The sequence below is a fragment of the Carassius auratus genome, unplaced genomic scaffold, assembly GCF_003368295.1.
Source record: "Carassius auratus strain Wakin unplaced genomic scaffold, ASM336829v1 scaf_tig00026434, whole genome shotgun sequence".
NCBI classification, from domain to species: Eukaryota; Metazoa; Chordata; class Actinopteri; order Cypriniformes; family Cyprinidae; genus Carassius; species Carassius auratus.
Genome location: NW_020525517.1, coordinates 1282 through 22863, shown reverse-complemented (window position 1 = coordinate 22863; position 21582 = coordinate 1282). Strand labels below are relative to the sequence as shown.

The 21582-nt window shown below is 34.7% G+C and overlaps 2 protein-coding genes across 2 annotated transcripts; one reads left to right on the top strand and one right to left on the bottom strand.

The window, feature by feature from the left end:
- Positions 1–1415: 1415 nt before the first annotated feature.
- On the top strand, positions 1416–7924 carry LOC113078705 (cardiac phospholamban-like). Its single transcript, XM_026251038.1, has 2 exons — positions 1416–1524; positions 7492–7924. Exon 2 carries the CDS (start codon positions 7570–7572, stop codon positions 7726–7728), a length of 159 nt encoding a protein of 52 aa, XP_026106823.1. The 5' UTR covers positions 1416–1524; positions 7492–7569; the 3' UTR covers positions 7729–7924.
- Positions 7925–9045: 1121 nt separating this feature from the next.
- Positions 9046–20978, bottom strand: LOC113078704 (protein FAM184A-like; the record flags this gene model as incomplete). Its single annotated transcript, XM_026251037.1, has 9 exons — positions 9046–9389; positions 11530–11729; positions 12883–12987; positions 13180–13297; positions 13857–14003; positions 15034–15218; positions 16714–16841; positions 17209–17362; positions 20716–20978. Coding segments are annotated over 9 exons (1382 nt in total), but the record flags the coding sequence as incomplete, so codon positions are not given.
- Positions 20979–21582: the final 604 nt, after the last annotated feature.

Genomic DNA, 21582 nt, shown 5'->3' with positions numbered 1-21582 from the left:
TACAAATACAAAAGTTAACAAACCATCTTATTATTAAATTAATAAATGAATTAAAACTACTTATCAGAGCCTTAATATATATATATATATATATATATATATATATATATATATATATATATATATATATATATATATATATATATATATATATATACTACTACTACTACTACTACTAATAATAATGGCAAATAATAATAAAAAATTATCTTCCTACAATGATTTTTTTTTATCTTACAGGAAAAAAGCTTAGTTTTTATAAAAATATATAAATAAATACATTCATTATATATACACTGAACAAAATTATCCCCATCGAGGGAGCTGGCAAGGGCAAGCAGCATAAATGCCCTCACATAGGTGATCGCGATCTTGGAGACGATCTTAGAGGTGAAGATGCTGGATGTGAAGGTCCTGGGCTAGTGTGGTTTCACGTGGTTTGCGGTTGTGAGGCTGGTTGGATGTACTGCCAAATGCTCTGAAACAGCTTTGGAGACGGCTTATGGTAGAGAAATGAACATTTAATTCATGGGCAACAGCTCTGGTTTAAATTCCTGCAGTCAGCAAGCCAATTGCATTCCCCCTCAAAACTTACGACATCTGTGGCATTGTGCTCTGTGATAAAACTGCACATTTTAGAGTGGCCTTTTATTGTGGCCAGCCTAAGGCACACCTGTGCAATAATCATGCTGTCTAATCAGCATCTTGATATGCCACACCTGTGAGGTGGATGGATTATCTCGGCAAAGGAGAAGTGCTCACTAACACAGATTTAGACAGATTTGTGAACAATATTTAAGAGAAATAGGCCTTTTGTGTACATAGAAAAAGTCTTATATCTTTGAGTTCAGCTCATGAAAAATGGGGACAAAAACAAAAGTGTTGCGTTTATTTTTTCAGTGTGTGTGTGTGTCTATATATATATATATATATATATATATATATATATATATATATATATATATATATATATATATATATACATTTAGAAAATTAAGTGGTTTTCACTTCTTGTTAGCCTTTTGGGGGTAAAATAAGTTTGGCTGAAATTTGGCTATTTATTTTAGACAGTGATAATTCTTTAGGCCTCAAAACTTGTAATATTCAGAGTCATATTTGTATTCATTTGGTTGTTATATTATATATATATATATATATGTTTGTTTCATTTTAAAATCTAACAATCCTGCTCTATCACTCCTCTTTATTTACTATAAACTGAGTTTGGAAGGATAATGATCCAGCAGTAACTTCCTTCATCAGTTGTGTGTCATCACAACAAACACTGGATGGAGAAGCACATACAAACAGTTCAGTCCTGTGATCTTGAGATGGGATGTTGTTCCCTTTACATCTACCGCCCTCCCATTTGTTTTCCCCACCCCTTTCAGTTCCTCCTATAAACTTTGTAGCGTGTCCTGAGAGCCTGAGTGTCTACATGTATACATCCAACATTTTCCTGCTGTTTCACACTTTACCTTATATTTGAAAGGACTGCTTCCTCCTTCAGCTGCCATTTTACGGGTAAGAACAATACTTTAATCAAGTAAATATTAAGTTTAACAGACCTTGAATTGAATTATCACAGCTACTTCATTAAAATAATGTAAAAAATATTAGCTTTATTATAAAAATATTTGATTCTGAAGATTTCCACGACATTGCACGTTGTTTATATCAGAAAATAGTGAAAGAGATTGAAAATATATTCAAACCCGAGGGACACAGAGGAATGAACTGTCTAGAAAGAACACCAAAAGCACATTTGCATCCTGAACGGAAATACCACTTTCATAATATAAAATTTGTTTCCATGCAAATCAGCAAACTGAAAACAGTGGGTCAAAGTCAAACAATAATTTGATCAACTCTGATGCCGATGATGATGCTTTATTTATTTTATTTTTACTGTACAGCCAGTACAGAGGATCACTGTATAGTCTTTTGAAATGGAATAAAAGGCAAATCTAGTTTGCTTTCATTAAACTTCAATCCATCCTGATCACAGATACTAGTGTTTACTTTACATCTATGCACTGTTAGAAATGTCTGTAAATTTAACAGTATTTAACTGTAAAATGAACTGTATTTTACTGTAGGACAGTTATACAGCATATTACTGTATTTTAAAGTAACATTTTGGGGAATACCCTCTTGGCGACACTAAATTACAGTATTTTTAATTTACTGTAAATTTAAATACAGTAAAGTAAAAATGAGCGCGAAACCTGACCAATCACAGATCAAGTTTTATATCCCACTTGGAGAAAGAAGAAAACAAGACACACAGATGCGAAAAGAACCAGTCAGATGCAAAGGTGGGTACAAATATTACTTCTTTTACTTTAAATATATTATATCTTTGGTTTAACTAAAACAAAAATATAAATAAAAAAACGCTGCCACTGTATGGCGCGCAGTCACCTCACATTTATGCTGTGAAGAGAGCTAGAGAGAGTTGTGGTGACACTGTGCAAACATTCATATTTCTTTCCTTTCTTTCCCTTTTCTGAACGTTTCACCGTCAAAATATGGACATTAACGGGTCTCTGCCTTGGGTTTGACCACTCCAGGAGCTGGTGAGTGTTCATGTGAACTGTTAGCCGAACAACAAAGCTTTCGTGGATTTAACTTTAAGTCAGTCGGATTTTTTCCCGCTATTATCGCTTGCTGTTAACTGATTACCCCATATAAATGCACGTCATGCTTGTAGTGCTAAAGTAAAACCCGCAATGTTCGTGTCGTGTGCAAACACTGGCGTCTCTGTGGAGACATTATACGCCTTTATTAATCAGGCCAAAGGGCATAAAAACACGGCGAACTTAAGGTTTTCGTGTGCAGGTCCTGAATGCTCATACACTTTCCAAAGGCTCTCCGCCCCTCAGTCTCACATTTAACGTTACTGCAAACACATAAAGTTAAGGAAACTAAACAACCAAGAGAAAAATATGTCTACTTCAAATGTAACATTTGTTCTGTACATCAGCATCGGGAGAATAACATAATCTCGTTCGCGAAAATGCGCCGCAAATGGCACAGAACACAATGGAAATGTTTTCAGGGGACCCCAGTAAGTGACGAACCCGACTGTATACATCCAATGCGCGATCAACGGCTGTCCGAATTCATTCACAGCTTCAAGTGAACCGTATTAGTGGACTAATGTAGAAATGAGTGAATGAGTGTTAAGGGGGCGATTTCGGATTTAGCCAACGTAATTTCCTCATTATTTTAACCTGGGATGTTCTCGTGACAAAGCAGCATGGTGTCTATCAGCTTAATAGCTGTACTTAGGACATAAATGTCTTATTATTGCTGTTAACATAACTGTTGCAAATAAATACATTTTAAACAAAAAAAGTTTTTGTAATATGCTTTATTTATCTGTGTGTGTCTCAACTTTAAAATGAGCTGTTTCATCTTTGGACCCTACATAACCTTACATTTCTTACCTATGAAACTTATTTAAACATAACATTAAATTTTTTTTTACAATGTTACTAATGTATAGATTAATATCTCACCCTCATGTTCTTTTTACATTTTTTATATTGTATATAAAGTTGTATGTCATAAATATGTAATCTCTGTATTTTTTGCAAGAAAACAAAAGTAGACATTGAGTATAAACATGCTCCATCCGGGTTCGTCACATATTGGGTCCCCTGGAAATATTTCCGTTGTGTTCTGTGCCATTTGCAGTGCATTTCTGTATTTGGTTGTGTTGTGAGTATTTGGTTGTTTTGTTAGACATTTTTCACATCAAATGATCTAACTTTTTTTTCTGTTATGTAAAGGTTAAATGATAACCCTGACAACAGCAAGTGCTCCTCAAAGTTCCACGTCATCAGAAGAAGTGGGAAGATGGTGCAAAGGAAGAACTCTGGTCTGAACCCTCATGTATCCTCCTTCATTAAAGGGATAGTTCACCCAAAAAATTAATTCACCCATTAATAACTCACCCTCATGTCGTTCCAAACCCGTGAGACCTCCATTTATCTCCTCTGTCCCTCCATTGAAGCTGTGTGTTCGGTCTGCTGTCCATGTCCAGAAAGGTAAGAAAAACATCATCAAAGTAGTCCATGTGACATCAGAGGGTCAGTTAGAATTTTTTGAAGCATCGAAAATACGTTTTGGTCCAAAAATAGCAAAAACTACAACTTTATTCAGCATTGTCTTCTCTTCCGTGTCTGTTGTGAGAGAGAGTTCAAAACAAAGCAGTTTGTGATATCCGGTTCGCGAACAAATCACTCCATGTAATTGGATCCTTTTGAACCAGTTCACCAAATCGAACTGAATCATTTTAAACGGTTTGCATCTCCAATACGCATTAATCCACAAATTACTTAACGTTAACTTTTTTTAATGTGGCTGACACTTCTGAGTTCAAACAAACCAGTATCCCGGTGAACTGCTGTGAGGAGAGAACTGAAGATGAACACCGAGCTGAGCCAGATAATGAACAAAATACTGACTCGTTCTCGAGTCAGCCACATTAAAAAAAGTTAACAGCTTAAGTAATTTGTGAATTAATGCGTATTGGAGACGCGAACAGTATAAAACGATTCAGTTTGATTTGGTGAACTGGTTCAAAAAGATCTGGTTACATCGAATGATTCATGAACCGGATATCACAAACTGCTTTGATTTGAACTCTCTCACAACAGACCCGGAAGAGAAGACAATGCTGAATAAAGTCGTAGTTTTTGCTATTTTTGGACCAAAATGTATTTTCGACGCTTCAAAAAATTCTAACCGACCCTCTGATGTCACATGGACTACTTTGATGATGTTTTTCTTACCTTTCTGGACATGGGCAGTATACCACACACACAGCTTCAATGGAGGGACTGAGAGCTCTCGGACTAAATCTAAAATATCTTAAACTGTGTTCTGAAGATGAACGGAAGTCTCACGGGTTTGGAACGACATGAGGGTAAGTTATTAATGACCTAATTCAGATTTTTGGGTGAACTATCCCTTTAAGGAGTTTGTGGATTTCAGCTGGCAAAACTATTAAGCTACTAAGAGCAAATACATTCTACACAGGAGTTTTCTGAATTAGTAAATTTTTAAGATTGTTCTTATGACTGAATCTGTTCATGTCTGTTGTTTTAAAATGCTCTTAATATGAAACTTTTATGTATAAATGTAATGTATTCAAGTTTTTGGAAAACTGAAAGTACAATCTGCAAGAATATTAAAATGTTATTTCAAGTATTACAATTTAACTATTAAACCAATAAAAGAAGTTAAACAGTCTTTTGTTTCTTTTTATAGTTTTTACTACTGAGACATGAGACCTGTTGAAATACAATAATTTGTAAAGTTTTACAATACATAATAAAAGTGAACCAATTACAGTGAATTTCACAGTGTAAAGTAATATTTTATTGTATTAAAATATATAAAAGCAGAAAAAAAACATAATTGTGTTTTACAGTAAAAAAATATATTACTGCAAATACATTTACAGCAAGTTAAATGGTACTGTAAATATGAATACAGTATTTTTACTGTAAGTTTAATTTACAGTAAGTTACTGGCAAACTGCTGCCAGTAAGTTACTGTAATTTCTACAGGAAATTTTTTACAGTGTGCGGTTATAATTGTCACTGGATCACAGGACTGGAATGCAGAGCCTCCCCTGATAAACACTGGCTTTTGGAGCCTTTAAAACAAGATCAAGTTCATAAGGATCTGCTTTTGCTATTTTTACTTTTATCATCTAGCTGATGTTTGTTTACCCAAAGCAACAGTCCACATGGAGCTACGGGTCAAGAGCTGCACTCGAGGGCCATACGGGTGCTCTTTAAAATCTAGTTCAAGCCTAATACACAACAGCACTATGAAATACTGAAATTTCCCATCCCTTTTCTGAGCATGGGTAAACCAGGGAGAGAGACAGATAGAGAATGACATGCTGTCTAACTACCTCGTCTCTTTAATGGTCAATTAACTTTGTTAATAGGAATGTTGTTCCTGGAAATTATTAAAGAATGTCTTACTTGGAAATAGTCAACAATTGATTGTCAATACATTCTTTCAGCTCCTGTTTTCCCTTTACTTAAATTGATGTACAAATATTATTTGTACATCTGTTTTAGTAAAGGTAAAACAGGAGCTGAAAGAGTGTATTGACAATCAATTGTTGACTACAATACAATTGAAAGATGTGTTGACATTAAGAGAGACTCGACTTTGTATATGAACTTAGTCTGGAATTGAGCACATAAATCTGGAGACAGCCGATAAGAGAATAGCTTTAGCTGTTAGACAAGTGGCCAATACTCACGAACGCATGTCGCTCAGCTTTTAACATGAGTGCCCTAAAGAGGGTAAGAGTACAACAGTCAGTGCTCTTCGAACTTTGAGTGCCGATAGAGGATTCATGCTAATGCAATCACTTTGGCAAATCACAATTATGCAAGACAAATGCATGAGATGAATAAAAAGAATGAAAATTGCTGTTAGATTATAAGATTCAGTTCTTTTTGTAATTATTAAAGAATTGCTAATAAAGAAAATTTTGACAGAAATTCACATGATCTCTACTATATATGGCATTTTCATGTAGTATTTTTTATACTTTTTATATTTGTTAATCAATTACAAATACAATACATGAACCCCCGATATGTGAATAATTAAATCAGGAAGGAAAATGAAAAGAAAAATGGCTTCATGTTTTGAATGAGTGAATAAACAAATAAAGTATATGTATTTATTTCTTTACTTAGATTTTTAAATGAATAAATAAATAAATAAAATACATAATTTGTAATTAAATATAGACTTTTAATTATTTTTACCACTCCTCAAAATTCTTTATTTGGATTTTTTAAGAGTAAATCCCATAGTGCTTAAAAAATAAATACAGTTAAATAAATTGGATTTTTAAAATAATATTAATACAATAAATTATTTACTGTAATTTAATAACAACATAAATTGTATAAATAAATAAATAATATAAACAATAAGATCTTCCCTCGATAAAATTATGCATTTATCTCATAGGGTAAAAACAACTTTACGTGTGTAATATTGGTAGTTTATTTTATTCTATGCATATTTATATTTTATATATAAAAAAACGAATCTTTATTTTTGCTATATTTACCAAAAAAATTATGGATTTTGAATGTTTTATACATCTCGCTATTGCAAAAGAAAATAGTTATAAATATTTCAGTGGTACTTTATGCATCACTTTGATTTTATGTAGAAGTCATGAATACAAGAATAAGAAGACAGTGATACAGAATTATAGGCAAGGATGCAACATCACAACCTGAAAGGTGAAAAAAAAAAAAACAGTGGACTGTAGGGCGCAACATGCATCAGAGGGTTAAATAAAGACTGAGCCACCCACATCAGAACAGATTTACTATAAATACTTTTGTGATCACCTTATATGTATATATTTTTTGTATCATCTTGTATCATCATCTTAAAACAGAACATTTTTCTCTCATTTTCACCATTAAGCACCACAAGAACGCAACAGCACCACCGTCTCCGTCCGTCCATTCCTCTCACTGCCACTACTCCACAGTCTTGATCAGGATGGAGAGGGTGCAGCACATGACACGCTCAGCCATCCGGAGGGCATCCAACGTCGAAGTGAACCCGCAGACCAAACGCAACCTTCAAGATCTCATCATCAACTTCTCCCTCATCCTCGTCTGCCTGCTGCTCATATACATCATCGTCTTGCTCATGTGACACCAAAACATGACAACCGGCCAATCACAAGATGCACTGCTCAAGATCTTGGACAATTTGGGGGAACGGAAAATGTCCTACTAATGATGTAACACGTTAAAATTTCATGAAATTATATGAGGGCAGCAGATATTTTTTCTCTATTTATGTTTGCTACATTCTTCCTATAAATATAACCATATTTCTGACCTTTGAATGAGTAAAAGTCTCATTCACATATATTTTGTATTTTTTTATACATACAAAATTATATGTTAGGTTAATTCAGATATGTTTTGTATATGTAGACCTCACAGGGGAAAGCAGTCATCTGAACTGGTGTAGCTCACAAAAACATGAAGTTTTAACATCAAAATGGCTGTAAATTCTGGCAAAAGTGTAGCTCCCAAGAGCAATCAGCAATTCCTTACAAGTGCTAAGTAATTTACGTAAATACCATCCCCCGCAAAATATCGTGCTTGTTTTATTGAAATGCAAAATGTATAGGTCAGTCCCTTAAATCATATATTATTCACAGAGGAACAGAGCATGTTGGCACTGATGTAAATCAACGGATTGTTTACACTTCCAGTGAACATGATTTGAGAGAGAGAGCAATAATAGGTAATTTAAGGATGTTGTTAAATGTGGCCAAAAAATAAAAAGAATGTTTGTTTTAAAAGTTCTGAGTGAATTTTTTTAAACAAAAGTAGCAAGAAATAAGCCATGTGTAGCCTAGATTCCTGTTCAAGTCATTGAAGCTGAAAGCCATAAAATGCACTGTAAAAAAATACTTAAAGTGCATGTAAAGGGATAGTTCAGTTATATATATAAAAAAGTATTTATTTACTCTCCCTCGTTCCAAACCTATATGGCTTTTTAAATAAAATCCACATACAAATGTAAATAATCAATTTTTTCATAGTTTATTTAATGCTATAAATAAACCAATGATTATTGATTGAGTGAAAACTGTTTCTACACAATTTCTTTTTCTCAGTCCTATGACTTCAGAGGACGTGAAATATTATGCAATATACTGCAAAATATATTTAGCCCAATCTGATAGCTTTTATAAACAGTGGTGGTACAAAAAAAAGTATGTGTATTTTTTTATTTTTTTTTACTATTTTTGCAATATTTTGGCAAACTAACATCACTACTGACATCAGGGTGAGTAAATAATGACACAATTGAAGACATGTAGTCCTTTTACCTTTCTCGTAAGCTTTAAAAATAGATTATTTAGAGTGTATATTTAAGATATAAATGTTTCATTTATTCTTTTCAATTATTTATTTATTTATTAAATTAATGGTTTCTAGTTTGTAAGAAGACAATATAACACATGTATATATGTAAGTGTCTGTGCAATTTATTTCAAAACTGGCAAGACATTGGTATTCCAACAGTTTTAGTCCATCCAGAAAAGACACATTTATGAATATTATATGAAATGAATCTGCATCTCATTTTAAATCAAGTAAATGCCCATATCAAAAGGGAAAATAACAAACTCACAGTGAGATATCAAGAACAGACGAATGGGTTATTGGAAACTGCAGTTTCACATGCTCTTCAGTTGGGTGTCTTGAAAATTTTAAAAGGAGAAGTACTGTGAAAATAGCTCTTGTGGTTGCTGTTCTTTTGGTGCTACAGTCGAATCCTCAGTCTTACGAGGGCTGCACAAAACACAGAGAAGTCAAACAACCAGTTACACTGCAGCAACATTAAAGGAAAGTCAATTCACACATCCTAATCAAACACTTCCACATGGAGTTGCTACTTTATTGCAGGATGATACTATCTAAAAATAGATATACTTGTGAACAGTGGCCACAAAAAAATATGTGATCACTTAAGCAACCCTTTGAGAATGTCATTACGAAAGATTAGACGTTATATTAAAGAAAGTTAGCACAAACATGTTTCAAGCTAAATATTTCACAAAAAGCAGGGTTTATATGATAAAACAACAGACAAACTGTTCATAATTAAGGCTTAATGTATTTGGATCAGACTCGCTCCAATGAAGAGTTCAGGGTTTCTGCATGTTTTAAGAAGGTAAATTTGGGACTTTTTTGAGACCAAGTAAAGAAAGGAATAAACTGAATGGAACACAATACGCTAATATAGTCTCTAAATGTAAATGTCTTTTATTAGCAATGCTTTAAAGTTTGTAAATACAACTTTACTTTTTAATTAATTTTACTTTAAAAAAAGTGCTCTACTCCCGACCACCAGAATATGGAAATAAATGTTTCTGTACCTCCTGAACACTGCAAAAAAGTGATTTTGTCTTGTTTTCAAAAGCAGATGTCTGAGGTTTCTTTAATCAAGATCGTTTTATTAGAAACGGATTAATATCAGCTGAGTTAATTATTAAAACAAGAACAAATATTGTCAGTGGGCTCAACAAATCAGCTTAATTCAAAGGGAAAACTAGTTTCACTCCCCACTGACAGATGTTTGTTCTTGTTTTAAGCATACTCGCTTAATACGTGTTCAGTTTCTCTGAAAACAAAGACTTCTTTTGCTTCTTAAGTACATTTATGTTGACTTAAGAATGAATAGATATTCAAATTGGAAATATATTCTTTTTTTTTTGCATTTCATGTTTACTTCAATGTGTTACTTTCTGTAATTTTCTGAGTGAAAATTGTTTCAAAGTACTACACCATTTTTTTGAGTAAATAAAACATATAAAATAAACAGTTTTGCCATTTCTGATGCGTCCTTAGCAATTCATTTCGGAAACAGATTTAAACTCATTTAAGCTTAACAGAAAGTCTTTACCAAGCATCACTCAAAATACTAATTAATGTGCAAATATCAGTAAATAAAAAAGTAATTGCACACACTATTTAAGAAAAGTAAAGTTAATAATGAGGAAGGAAAAATGGGTATATTTTAAAATATTTTGAGTTAGATATTCTGAGTTAAAAATATGGCAATACATCCAATTCATAAGTGTCTAAATATTTTTGTGGCCACTATACACGTGTATTTACATTATTTTTCTATAGTAGTCAATATCACAGTCAAGTAACCTTTGATTTTTTGGTGAAAGTAGGAATGATCCTAAAATTTGATGTCTGTTACTCCTGCAGCACGCAGTGCAGTTTCTCTTGACCAATAGGAAGCTGCCTCCCTTGTTCAAGCATCAAATGAATCACAGGCACCATGCTGAACTATTTCCTTTTAAATGATAAATAAAATATGCCCTTCTTCCAGACACGGTCTAATATTATCTCTCAGCCCAAAGTTCCTGTGCATGATTTTCCCTAGACAAGAAATACCAAGAAATACCAAGAATAAGCTCATTTTAAAACCACAAAACAACAAATGCATGACATGTGAAGGGTGGAGTACGGCTAATGGGCGGAGCCATACTCGTGACTGCTATGTGATGACATGTGATGACATCAACTGCATGCTCACGTTGGCATTCCAAAGCCATTGTGTGATCACACACAGCTTATGTGAACTTTCAGTCCGTTTTGTGATTATTCTTGTCGAACTGGACATAATAAAGACATTGGTACATACAATTAATCATTCACATAAAAGTAGCATGAAGTACAAAAATGTTAAATGTGTGCCATTTGCCAGCAAGACGCATTAAGGAGTGTGACGAGCATACCCACAATTCACTGGGACACACATAGTCATGTTCTCGTATATCAAAAGGTTCAATAAACAGACATACGGACGGTTTTTCTACTGTTTGGACTGAGACCGTGTGATCCGACCAATGGCAAGACAGTTCTGTGGTTTTAAGCATGTCTCTTGTGAGGACAAGGACGTCTCGGACAATCTCACCTCCGGGTGGAGTCGGCCTGAGGTGGAGGGGTTGGAGGGGGCGGAGGACTGTTAGATCTGAGCTCATGGTGGTGAATGGGGGAGTTGGGGACAGACTCTAGGCAAGCAGGCGGAACCGAGCCGCCCGCCATCCCTTCCGTCGTAACAACACTTAGGTTCGGAGAGCTGGCGAAACTGTTGACAGGTTTTCTACTCTTATGCTACATTAAAAGGACACACACAGAAAGGGATTGTGGGAAGTCGGAGGTGATGGCGAATTGTAGCTTGAAGTTAAACGATGACAAGGTAATGAACATCATCTTAAATGCGAACAGAAATGACAGATTATAGCTCTGTTACAAAACCTAATGAGCTGACTGTCATAAGCACAGTCCTAATATACTTCATCAAAAGCAGTTTCTGTAGCTTAGCTGGTGACACTAGAAACACCAAGATCATTGGATTGAGCCTCAGATCAAAATGGCTTACGTATGTGACAATGGCGAAAGTAAAAAAAAAAATAAAGGTGAGAGAAATTATTTCTTTTATTAAACAAAGTATGAATTCAATTGATCAAAAGTGACAATAAATACTTCTATTTCAAATAAATGCTCTGCATTAGAATTTTTGTGTTCATCAAATAATTCTCCACAAAAACATTACAGAGCACAACTTTTTTTTAACTCTGATTATAATAAGTTTACCTGAGCACCACAGGAATAAATATTTTAAAATATGTTCACAATAAAATAAATTATAAAATATATTTTAAAATAAATTGTAAAACATTGCACAATATTATTGCTTTTACTGTATCATTGAACAGTGCAGCTTTGGTGAGCCTGAGAGAGCATTCAAAAAAATCGTACAACCCTATAAATGTTTGTAGAGGTGTTTTAGCCACATTCTAATGTTAGATTCTATTGGAACTGTGAAGATGCTAATGCTGATGTAGGGTGCATCATATGGGACACTTCTGAGCTTTCATGTCCTATGTAGGCAGCACATTAGGTTTTGGAACAGAACTTATGATTTGGAAAGCAGGGTAGAATTGATGTTTGAACATGAATATAAGACAGACAATGACAACCACACAAACACAACTTACGCAACAGAAAGTAAAAGTACAACTAAAAGAACAGTAGAAGGCTATAAAAAGAATATCCCATTTCAGAGCTACCACTGTAAAACACACTTCACATAAGGCATAACCTTTGAAGTATTCTTTTATAATATTCATGGACTCCATGAACTGTAGAGATGAAGTGCTTTTAAAAAGGTTTATGGTTTGTGCTTTTTTTTACTATCATATCATATCCAATTTATTTGGACTTTGGAGGTATTCTTTGATCAGTGTGGCTGTATCTCTCTAACCTTTATAAGGGGGTTTATGACCCCAACATTGGGATTGGTGTTGAACACCTTGTTGAAGCCAGGCTCTCGATTCACCAGCTCCAGTTGATAAAACTTCTTGTCATCCTGGAACAAAGGAGGCACAGTCAGACCGAAAGGCCCTGTGCAGAAAAATCAATGAACTGATATTGACTTTTGTCTGAAGACATGTAATGCTTTGGGACAAACAAAAAAAAAAGCTATGTAGTAAAACAATAGTACACATATTACTTTTAATGGGATGCTGCACCTCTACAAACCATTGATGTGGATACTTACCACAAGTTTCTTGACCAGGGCTTCTCTCTCTGACACTATTTCTCTGAGCCCAGCGATCACCTGAAGGTCCTCTGGTCGGCTTTCTCTATTCCTGAACTTCTCCTCCGTACCTTCCAACCTGCTCATCCCACACACATACACATTAACAATTATACCACAGTAGAAACAATGGCTCTGTCATAAAACCTGTGACCAAGTCAGCGTGTTTAAACATCATAGGCACGGTGTTATTTTAGTTTTTATATACAGTTATAGTTTTTGTAATATTTTCCATTTTTGTTTTAATTTCAGTTTATGTTTTATACATTTTGTTATTGCTTTTGTAATTGAAATTATATATATATATATATATAAAAAATATTTAGCTTTAACTGATTTTTATCTCAGTTTAGTTAAGTTTTTATCTTAGTTTTAGTTTAGTATTAATTTTTGTTGTTCAACTTCAATTCAATTTTTTAAATATAATATTCATATTTAATTGAATCTTCATTTCAGTTAAAATGTTAATAGTTTTATTGCTACGAGTTTAGTGAAAATGTGTATTCAAGAAGGCCAACAAGATTTGTTAAAAATAGTTCCATCTAATGAAATTTTCCCCCTAATATATGTAATGCAATTTTGTATATAAGAGACATGCTATATGATGTTCAATCAGTAACTGAGATAGAGGGACTCACAGAATCTGCAGAGCAGAGATCTTGTCTTTTAGCAGCTCCTGAGCTTTGTTAAAATCTGACAGCATGATCTGGGTTTCTCTGTTATGAGAAGCATTCAGCTCGTCAATCTCCCTCTCGAGGCGCTTAGAGAGATCCTGTTCATGAGCCCTACATCAAATAAAATCATTTAACATATGCAAAAACAGTTGGTCCATTTATACACAAATCAGGGTACTTTACTGGCATCTATGGTTCCATGAGGAACCTGTAACATCCATGGAACCTTTCCATTGCACAAAAGGTTCTATAGAGGAAAATGGTTCTTCAAATTATTAAATGTTCTCCACACTCTTTTCAAGAATTATTCACTGAAAGGTTCAGAAAAATTGGTTCTTTACTGTCTGGCATTGCTATGAAAACCCCCTTTTAGAACTTTCATTTTTAAGAGTGCAGAGTCTACAAATAGAGCAAATGCTCTTGACAACAAACACATTCAAATGTATTTCCCTCTAAGGCGCACAAGCTCACTTATTTATTACAACACATTCCCTCAGTTCCCCAATGAATATGATCTCTTTTCATGAAAGCCAGAAATTAACTAATTTTGAATGAAACCAAATGAAAATTGTTTGTTTATATCTGCCAGACACCTCCACTGACCTTGACACATTTATATGGTTGGAACAGAAGAATAAGATGATAATGAGTCAGAAAGCTCTGCCTGGAGGCTGTGCGCTTCTGCGTGGGAAATGGCTCCGTCTGCTTTCTTCTCACATTAAATTTGCTTCTAGTTCAGCTAGACTGACCTTTAGGGTTTTATAATTTAATAGCTGATGAAAGCCAAAAAAGATTCTAGACACGCATAAGATGACAGTTACTCTTTTTTGCATAAAAGGAGGCTACCAAAAACCGGGATAATGGTAATGTTCACCATTTGTATTCCAACCTTAACATGAAAGTATTACAGTGAGCACTGCAATTTCCTGTTTCTTTATGTTTCTGGCTTTACTGACAGAGATAAGAAGAGAAGACAAAAAGTGATGAGGAGAAAGGGACAAACACGAGCAAAGGGTGAAGCAAGATCTTCGGTTTGCTCGACTGAGAGTAAGTCACGTAACTAACAGTCCAATAATTACTAGAAGTTAAAACAGCCTGATAAAGGGTTAATACATCCTCACATATGTTAATTAGTTGGTACCTGATATGCAGATTGGCCTCACTGCGCACCCGCAGAACTTCCTTCCCTTTGAGCTCCAACTCCTTGGTCAAGGTGCTGATGGTCTCATTGAGCGAATGGATTTCATGGTCCAGATCGGCGATCCGGTTCTTCCTGCAGCTCACCTCCTGCCTCAGGTCAGATATACGCCCTAGGAGGTCTTGTTCCTGGAGAGGCAATCCACAAAAAGTTATATGGTTACAGTTATAGGCTTTAACAAAAAGGCAACTGTGTCTCTAAACAAGGCGGCCAGACCTAGGAGCTTACAAAACGTGTATATAGGTCACATTAAGAGAGATTCAATTGTGCTGAAGTACTAACTTCCTGAAACGAACATGAGAGAGTGAGACTATGAGTGTGTATTAGAGAGACAGACAGAGAGGGGGATTATAAATCAAATATGAAAATGGGAAAGGGGTGTAAGTCACGGTGAGAGCTCTTCCATAATTCAGAATTCAGTACCTCATTTTTTATTCATCGTGGTTATTCTTCAAATTTCTACAAAGTGCAGCTTAGTTTAGAGACATTTCAGAATAGCCTGGCACTTGTATGACCTCTCAGTCAGATTCAAGCCTTTCTATTGTGAGCAAACACAACCCTGTTTGAAACCAAGGGCACCGTGTGGCATCTGGATTTATCCAAACAGGTTGGAAATTCTTGACCTTCACACTGGATCCCCCATTCAAATGTGGGATTTCCGTATTCTCTTTGTTTTCATTAGTGGTCACCATTAGTATTGATCATACTTAAAGGAATAGTTCATCCAAAATGGAAAGTTTGTCATCATTTATTCACCCACATGTAGTTCTGAACCCATTTGACTTTCCTTTATCATACAAAATGTCGAAATCCAAAAACATCAGACCCCAGTGACTTTCATTATATTGACAAAACAGCACTGATACATATTTCAAAATATATTACAAAGTCATAACAAATGATGACAGAGATCTTAACAAACCACTAGCTCTGAACAGAGTACTATTTAAATAATATTATAGTATTTATTAACTAAATACTAAATTTGCTTTTATATATATATATTAGCTACAAATCATTTTTATTTCAGTGTTAGTTTTTAGCAATATTAGTATTTCAACTTTCAAGCCATAAGCAGCTTTTCTAATAGTTGTATTTAATTTTATTTCAGGTAATAAAAAACACTATCAAACTACAGAAACGACAGCATGTCCTGAACTGTTTATGCTGCAGACATAAATGATGTCTGTGGGCAAAAAAAAATCATAGACGTGCACAATACGTGCAAAAAAACAAACAATTGTTCAAATGGAAAAAAATAAAAATATTCAGAGTCTGAAAATTGAAGATGCATTGAAATGAAGCATATCATGCGGAACTGTCTGTTTTGTTAAGGCTCAAATGTTCTGCAAGGCATGAGACATCAGAGTTTCCCGTGAGAGAAAAAGCTTCTTACTAAATGCAAATATAGTGAAAATACAGGGTATTACCAGTAACCAGATGTAAGTGTAAGTCTGAACAAAAATATAAATCAAAATACCTTTCTCTTTTGGAATTAATCAAGAGTCTGCATCCATCATCAACCAAAAATGGCAAGTCTGCTGTTGATAACTGCCATTTCTGTTGGGTTTAGCATCGAGGTACAGAGTCATATCAAGCTTTGTAACTTTCAAAAATGCTCACATGTTCTTTGCAGCGCTCGATCGTGTCATCCAGCTCTCGTTTGGCCGCATTGTTCTCCTTGAAATGTACTTGTCGCAGGTGTTCGATGGCAGAAGCGTGGAGATGATTGAGCTCAGACCGCAGGGAAGCTACACAACATAAAAGAAACCCAGTACAAACCAATATTTTCAACTTATTTTCTTGTATTAAGAGCTTACTAAGTGCCTAATTGTGGTATAATCACTCTGGAGTGTTACCAGAAGGTTGTAGGTTCAAACCCCTGCAGTGAGTGATCCATGAGCTATTATCATTGTAGCCTTGAGCGAAAAGATTTGCTCTGTAATAAGTGCACTTTAAGACACTTTAGGATAAAAGCAGCTGTGAAAATGACTATTTGCTTTCATTATAACAGTGTATATGAATATACTACAAGACTGTAATGACCCCATAAAAGGCTCTAATCTTGCAGGCTGGAGTGTGGTGCTGTAGTTAATGAGAGCGTATGACTCGTCTCACCCAGCATGGCTTTGCCCTCATCCTCCAGCTCAAAGCGCAGTGTCTGCAGCTCCTGGTCTGACTGCTGCTGAAGGATTTCCAGGGTCTGTCTGTGGGCTTCACTCAAAGTGTGTAACTCCTCTCTCTGTTCCTGTTCTAGACGCTCCTCAAGCTCCTACACAAGTGCACAAGTACAGACACAGAGGAATATAAAGGCATAAAAATACAGAAGCATACATCTAATGCATAAAACTAAAGAACACACTCACATCTGAATGCATCACACTCACTCATGATGCGATGGGAACAAAATGATAAACTAGATTTGTATATAATGAAGGAAATGGTAGCTCTTGCAAAAAAACTTTTTGATTGTGCATAAATGAAGAACTGCTTTGTCACTGTTATTATTATTATTATTTAAAATAGCTGTTTTCAATTTTAATATATGTAAAAATGTAATTTATTCCTGTATTGCAAAGCTGAATTGTCATTACTTCAGTCTTCAATGTCACATGATCTTTCAGAAATCATTCTAATATGCTGATTTGGTGATCAAGAAACATTAATTATTAATAACAATGTTGAAATGTTTTGTGCTGCTAATCATTTTTGTGGAAACTGCAATACATCATAATATATAATATAATCATATATAAAATATATATTTATATATAAAGACCAATCACAGTTCAGTATGCAAATGAAAAACTGGGACCCCATGTCATCCAGACTAAAGAGGACAATGACAACCCAAGTTGTTATCAGTGGTCAGCTCAGAAGTCTGCATCTCTGATGGTATGGGGTTGCATGAGTGCATGTGGCATGGGCAGCTTACACATCTGGAAAGGCGCCATCAATGCTGTAAGGTATATCCAAGTTCTAGAACAACATATGCTCCCATCCAGACATCGTCTCTTTCAGGGAAGACCTTGCATTTTCCAACATTACAAAGCCGGACCACATATTGCATCAATTACAAAATCATGGCTGCGTAGAAGAAGGATCCAGGTACTGAAATGGCCAGCTTGCCGTCCAGATCTTTCACCCATAGAAAACATTTGGTGTATCAAAGAGGAAGATGCGACAAAGAAGACCTAAGACAGTTGAGCAGCTAGAAGCCTGTATTAGACAAGAATGGGACAACATTCCTATTCCTAAACTTGAGCAACTTGTCTCCTCAGTCCTCAGACGTTTGCAGACTGTTATAAAAAGAATAGGGGATGCCACACAGTGGTAAACATGGCCTTGTCCCAACTTTTTTGAGATGTGTTGATGCAATGAAATTTTAAATCAACTTATTTTTCCCTTAAAATTATACATTTTCTCAGTTTAAATTTTTGATATGTCATCTATGTTGTGTTCTGAATAAAATACTGAAATTTGAAACTTCCACATCATTGCATTCTGTTTTTATTCACAATTTGTACAGTGTCCCAACTTTTTTGGAATCGGGTTTGTAATTTTTAGAGCCAAAGCTATAACTGTAAAATATAAAAAAAAATGTCAACATGAATGCAAGTTATTTAATGTTTAAACATGTTCTCCTTAATATCATACTTACTATGTTTCCCCAAAGTACAAATCGGCCTTTAAATATAATAATCTACAGTATAGTTGACTTGGTATTTTAGGAAGGAGATCATCATATTAAAAAGTCTAAATACCTCTGCATCAAGCAATTTGGACTGAATTATTTAGAAAATTGGGAAGAAGACGATGTTCAATACAGTGGGTCAGTTACTAATTAGATGATGTTGTACAGTATAATCTAATTAGAGAATCATCCTGTTTTACTGTTGACACTCCACCATTTTGTGGATAGTTTCTCTTTCTGCTTCCATGCCACACCATGTTTGGGAGGAACGAGAGTACATTTAAACAGTCCACCCACAGAGCCACTCTAACACGCAGTGCCCACAACCGCATTTAAGGGCTGACATATAAGAATGGAGATGAAAGCAACTATTAATGTTTTTTTTTTCATTACTCAGTAATCCGAAATGTGGCCAAATCAGCTTAAAGAAGCTTCTTTCTTGGCCGCAGCGCAAGGCTGAGTGAGATGGAGAAAAGCCTGTTAGATTCTGCATCATGTGTCTGCTTCAAATGTCTGGGCTTGCTATCTTAAATGTAATGCACAATTTTGAAATGAAACAACAGCTGTGCTTTCCTGGATGAGAAACATGTCTTCATATGCAAAATGTGTTTTAGGAGTAGACTGTAGACATGCAAGGACAAAAAGAAGGGTAATTTACCATACAGAAGTCATGCACAGTGGAGATTCTCAGTGTGGGGTGATAATGCAGGGGTGACAAATCCAGAGAGTAAAGGAAACAGACATGTACAGTACTATGAAGGGGAAAAGGAGACAGTGAAGGTGATAATCATTACACGGTGATCACAAATAGATGAAAAACAGGTGGCATATACACTACCATTCAAATGTCTGGGGCCAGAAGATTTTAAAAAATAAATAAACACTTTTATTCTGCAAGGATGCATTTAAATGACCAAAAGTGACAGTAAAGGCATTTATAATGTTATTAAAGAATTATATTTCAAATAAATTATGTTCTTTTTAACCTAATATATAAAAAAAGAATATTAAAAAAATTAGCATGACTATTGATTTTTAAACTTAAAAATAAGAAGAAATAATATTTTTTATAGCATCAAATCATCAAATCATCATATTAGAATTTTTTTTTTAAAGATCATGTGAAACTAAAGACTGGAATAATGGCTGCTGAAAATTCTGCTTTGCCATCAAATAAATAAATAACATTTGAAAATATATTAAAATAGAAAACATTTATTTTTAATTTTAACAATATTACTGTTTTTATATTTTAATCAAATAAATGCAGCATTTCAAAAAACATAAAAAAACACTCCAATCTTTTGAACGGTAGTGTGTGATTAATTACGTATGCATGTTTTAAAATTAAAACAATAAAAATTTAAATCTAAAATTATAAAATATAAAAACAACAAATATAAATGTCAAACTACAGTAATAAAGATCAAACCATAATAATATTCATTGTGAGACGTGATGTGTGAAGAAAACAGATACTGTAAATATCATAAATAATTTCCGATCAAATTGTGTTAATTTATGCAAAGTGTAAATAACATTACTTAATCATGTAGAATGCATACAACACTACTTATTTATTTATACTTTATGCTACCTATTTTATTCCAAAAATGTAAAAAAATTGTTCTGAAAACATTTCAGTTATGTATGGAAAATACTGGAAATACTTTCAGAAACCAAAAATGACAGAATTCTGCTGTGATGCATGTATATTCATTGTAGGGCATACCTTACGTAAATACTCAAATACTAAATACTATTGAAAAAAATGTAAAAGTACATTAAAAAGTGTCTGAGTGTCTGTTATTGATGAAACACACATCTGCATCAGAGGTAGTAGGAAGACAGAAGCATATCTCCTGATGCTCATGTCATTGTGTGCGAGTTTGTATTTGGCATGTCTGTGTTTGCATGTTAGGTGCAGGTACCCTAAGCTCCATTTGTTGTGCTTCCTCTATGTCCTGCATGGCGCAGCAGTGGGCTTCCTGCAGGTGGCACTCTCTGTGCTGATGCTCCAGCGCCAGCTCCTGCAACTGCTGCGCCAGGTGCTCACGCTCTTGACTGAACTGCGCCTGCAACTGCTGCAGCGCGCTTTTCGACTGTGACATCTGTAGCTCCAGGCTCTGCTTCAGCAGAGAGATCTGACACAACAGAAAAACAGGTTCATAAGACTCATACAGAATACCGAGCCCTCAGAGAGATGAAAAAATGACAATGCCACAAGCAATCTGAAATGTAATCCTTTCAGAAATAGCTCCGTACTGCAGATGAAATATGACATAAACTGCATGCAAAATGCTATTACAATGATTTTGACTGCTGTCTGGCCGTTGAGCTTTATCATCAGTTTTATGCAAGTAAAATACATTAATTTAGATCCGCTCAGCAGTATTTCCTGAACTACCCCAGGATACCCTAAATGAGAAAATAATATAATCTAAACTGATAATCTACCAAAAGAATAATGATCTTAATCTTCACATGCTTCAGTACATAATAATCAGATGAGGCCTAAGATAAGGAAATAATAAAGAAAGCAAATAAACAGGAGATGGTGAGCAAATCTCTGCATGCAGAAAATAGTGGGCTAAAAATAGATATTGAGGCAATAAAATGAGGGCAAAAGAAGAGGAGGTTTGAGGTTGATGGGACTACGCTGGAGTTGGTTTTAAAAACCAAACTGTAACTTCCTTACAGACAAAAGTGAATCCGCCTTGAACTATGAAGGAAAAAGTATCTCACAGAGCCTTCATTACCTACATGGAAAATGTGACTTATCGTATTTGTTTTTTGGA

Excerpts from the sequence above, each read along its gene's own strand:
- LOC113078705 (XM_026251038.1), top strand. The coding sequence starts at position 7,570 with ATGGAGAGGGTGCAGCACATGACACGCTCAGCCATCCGGAGGGCATCC.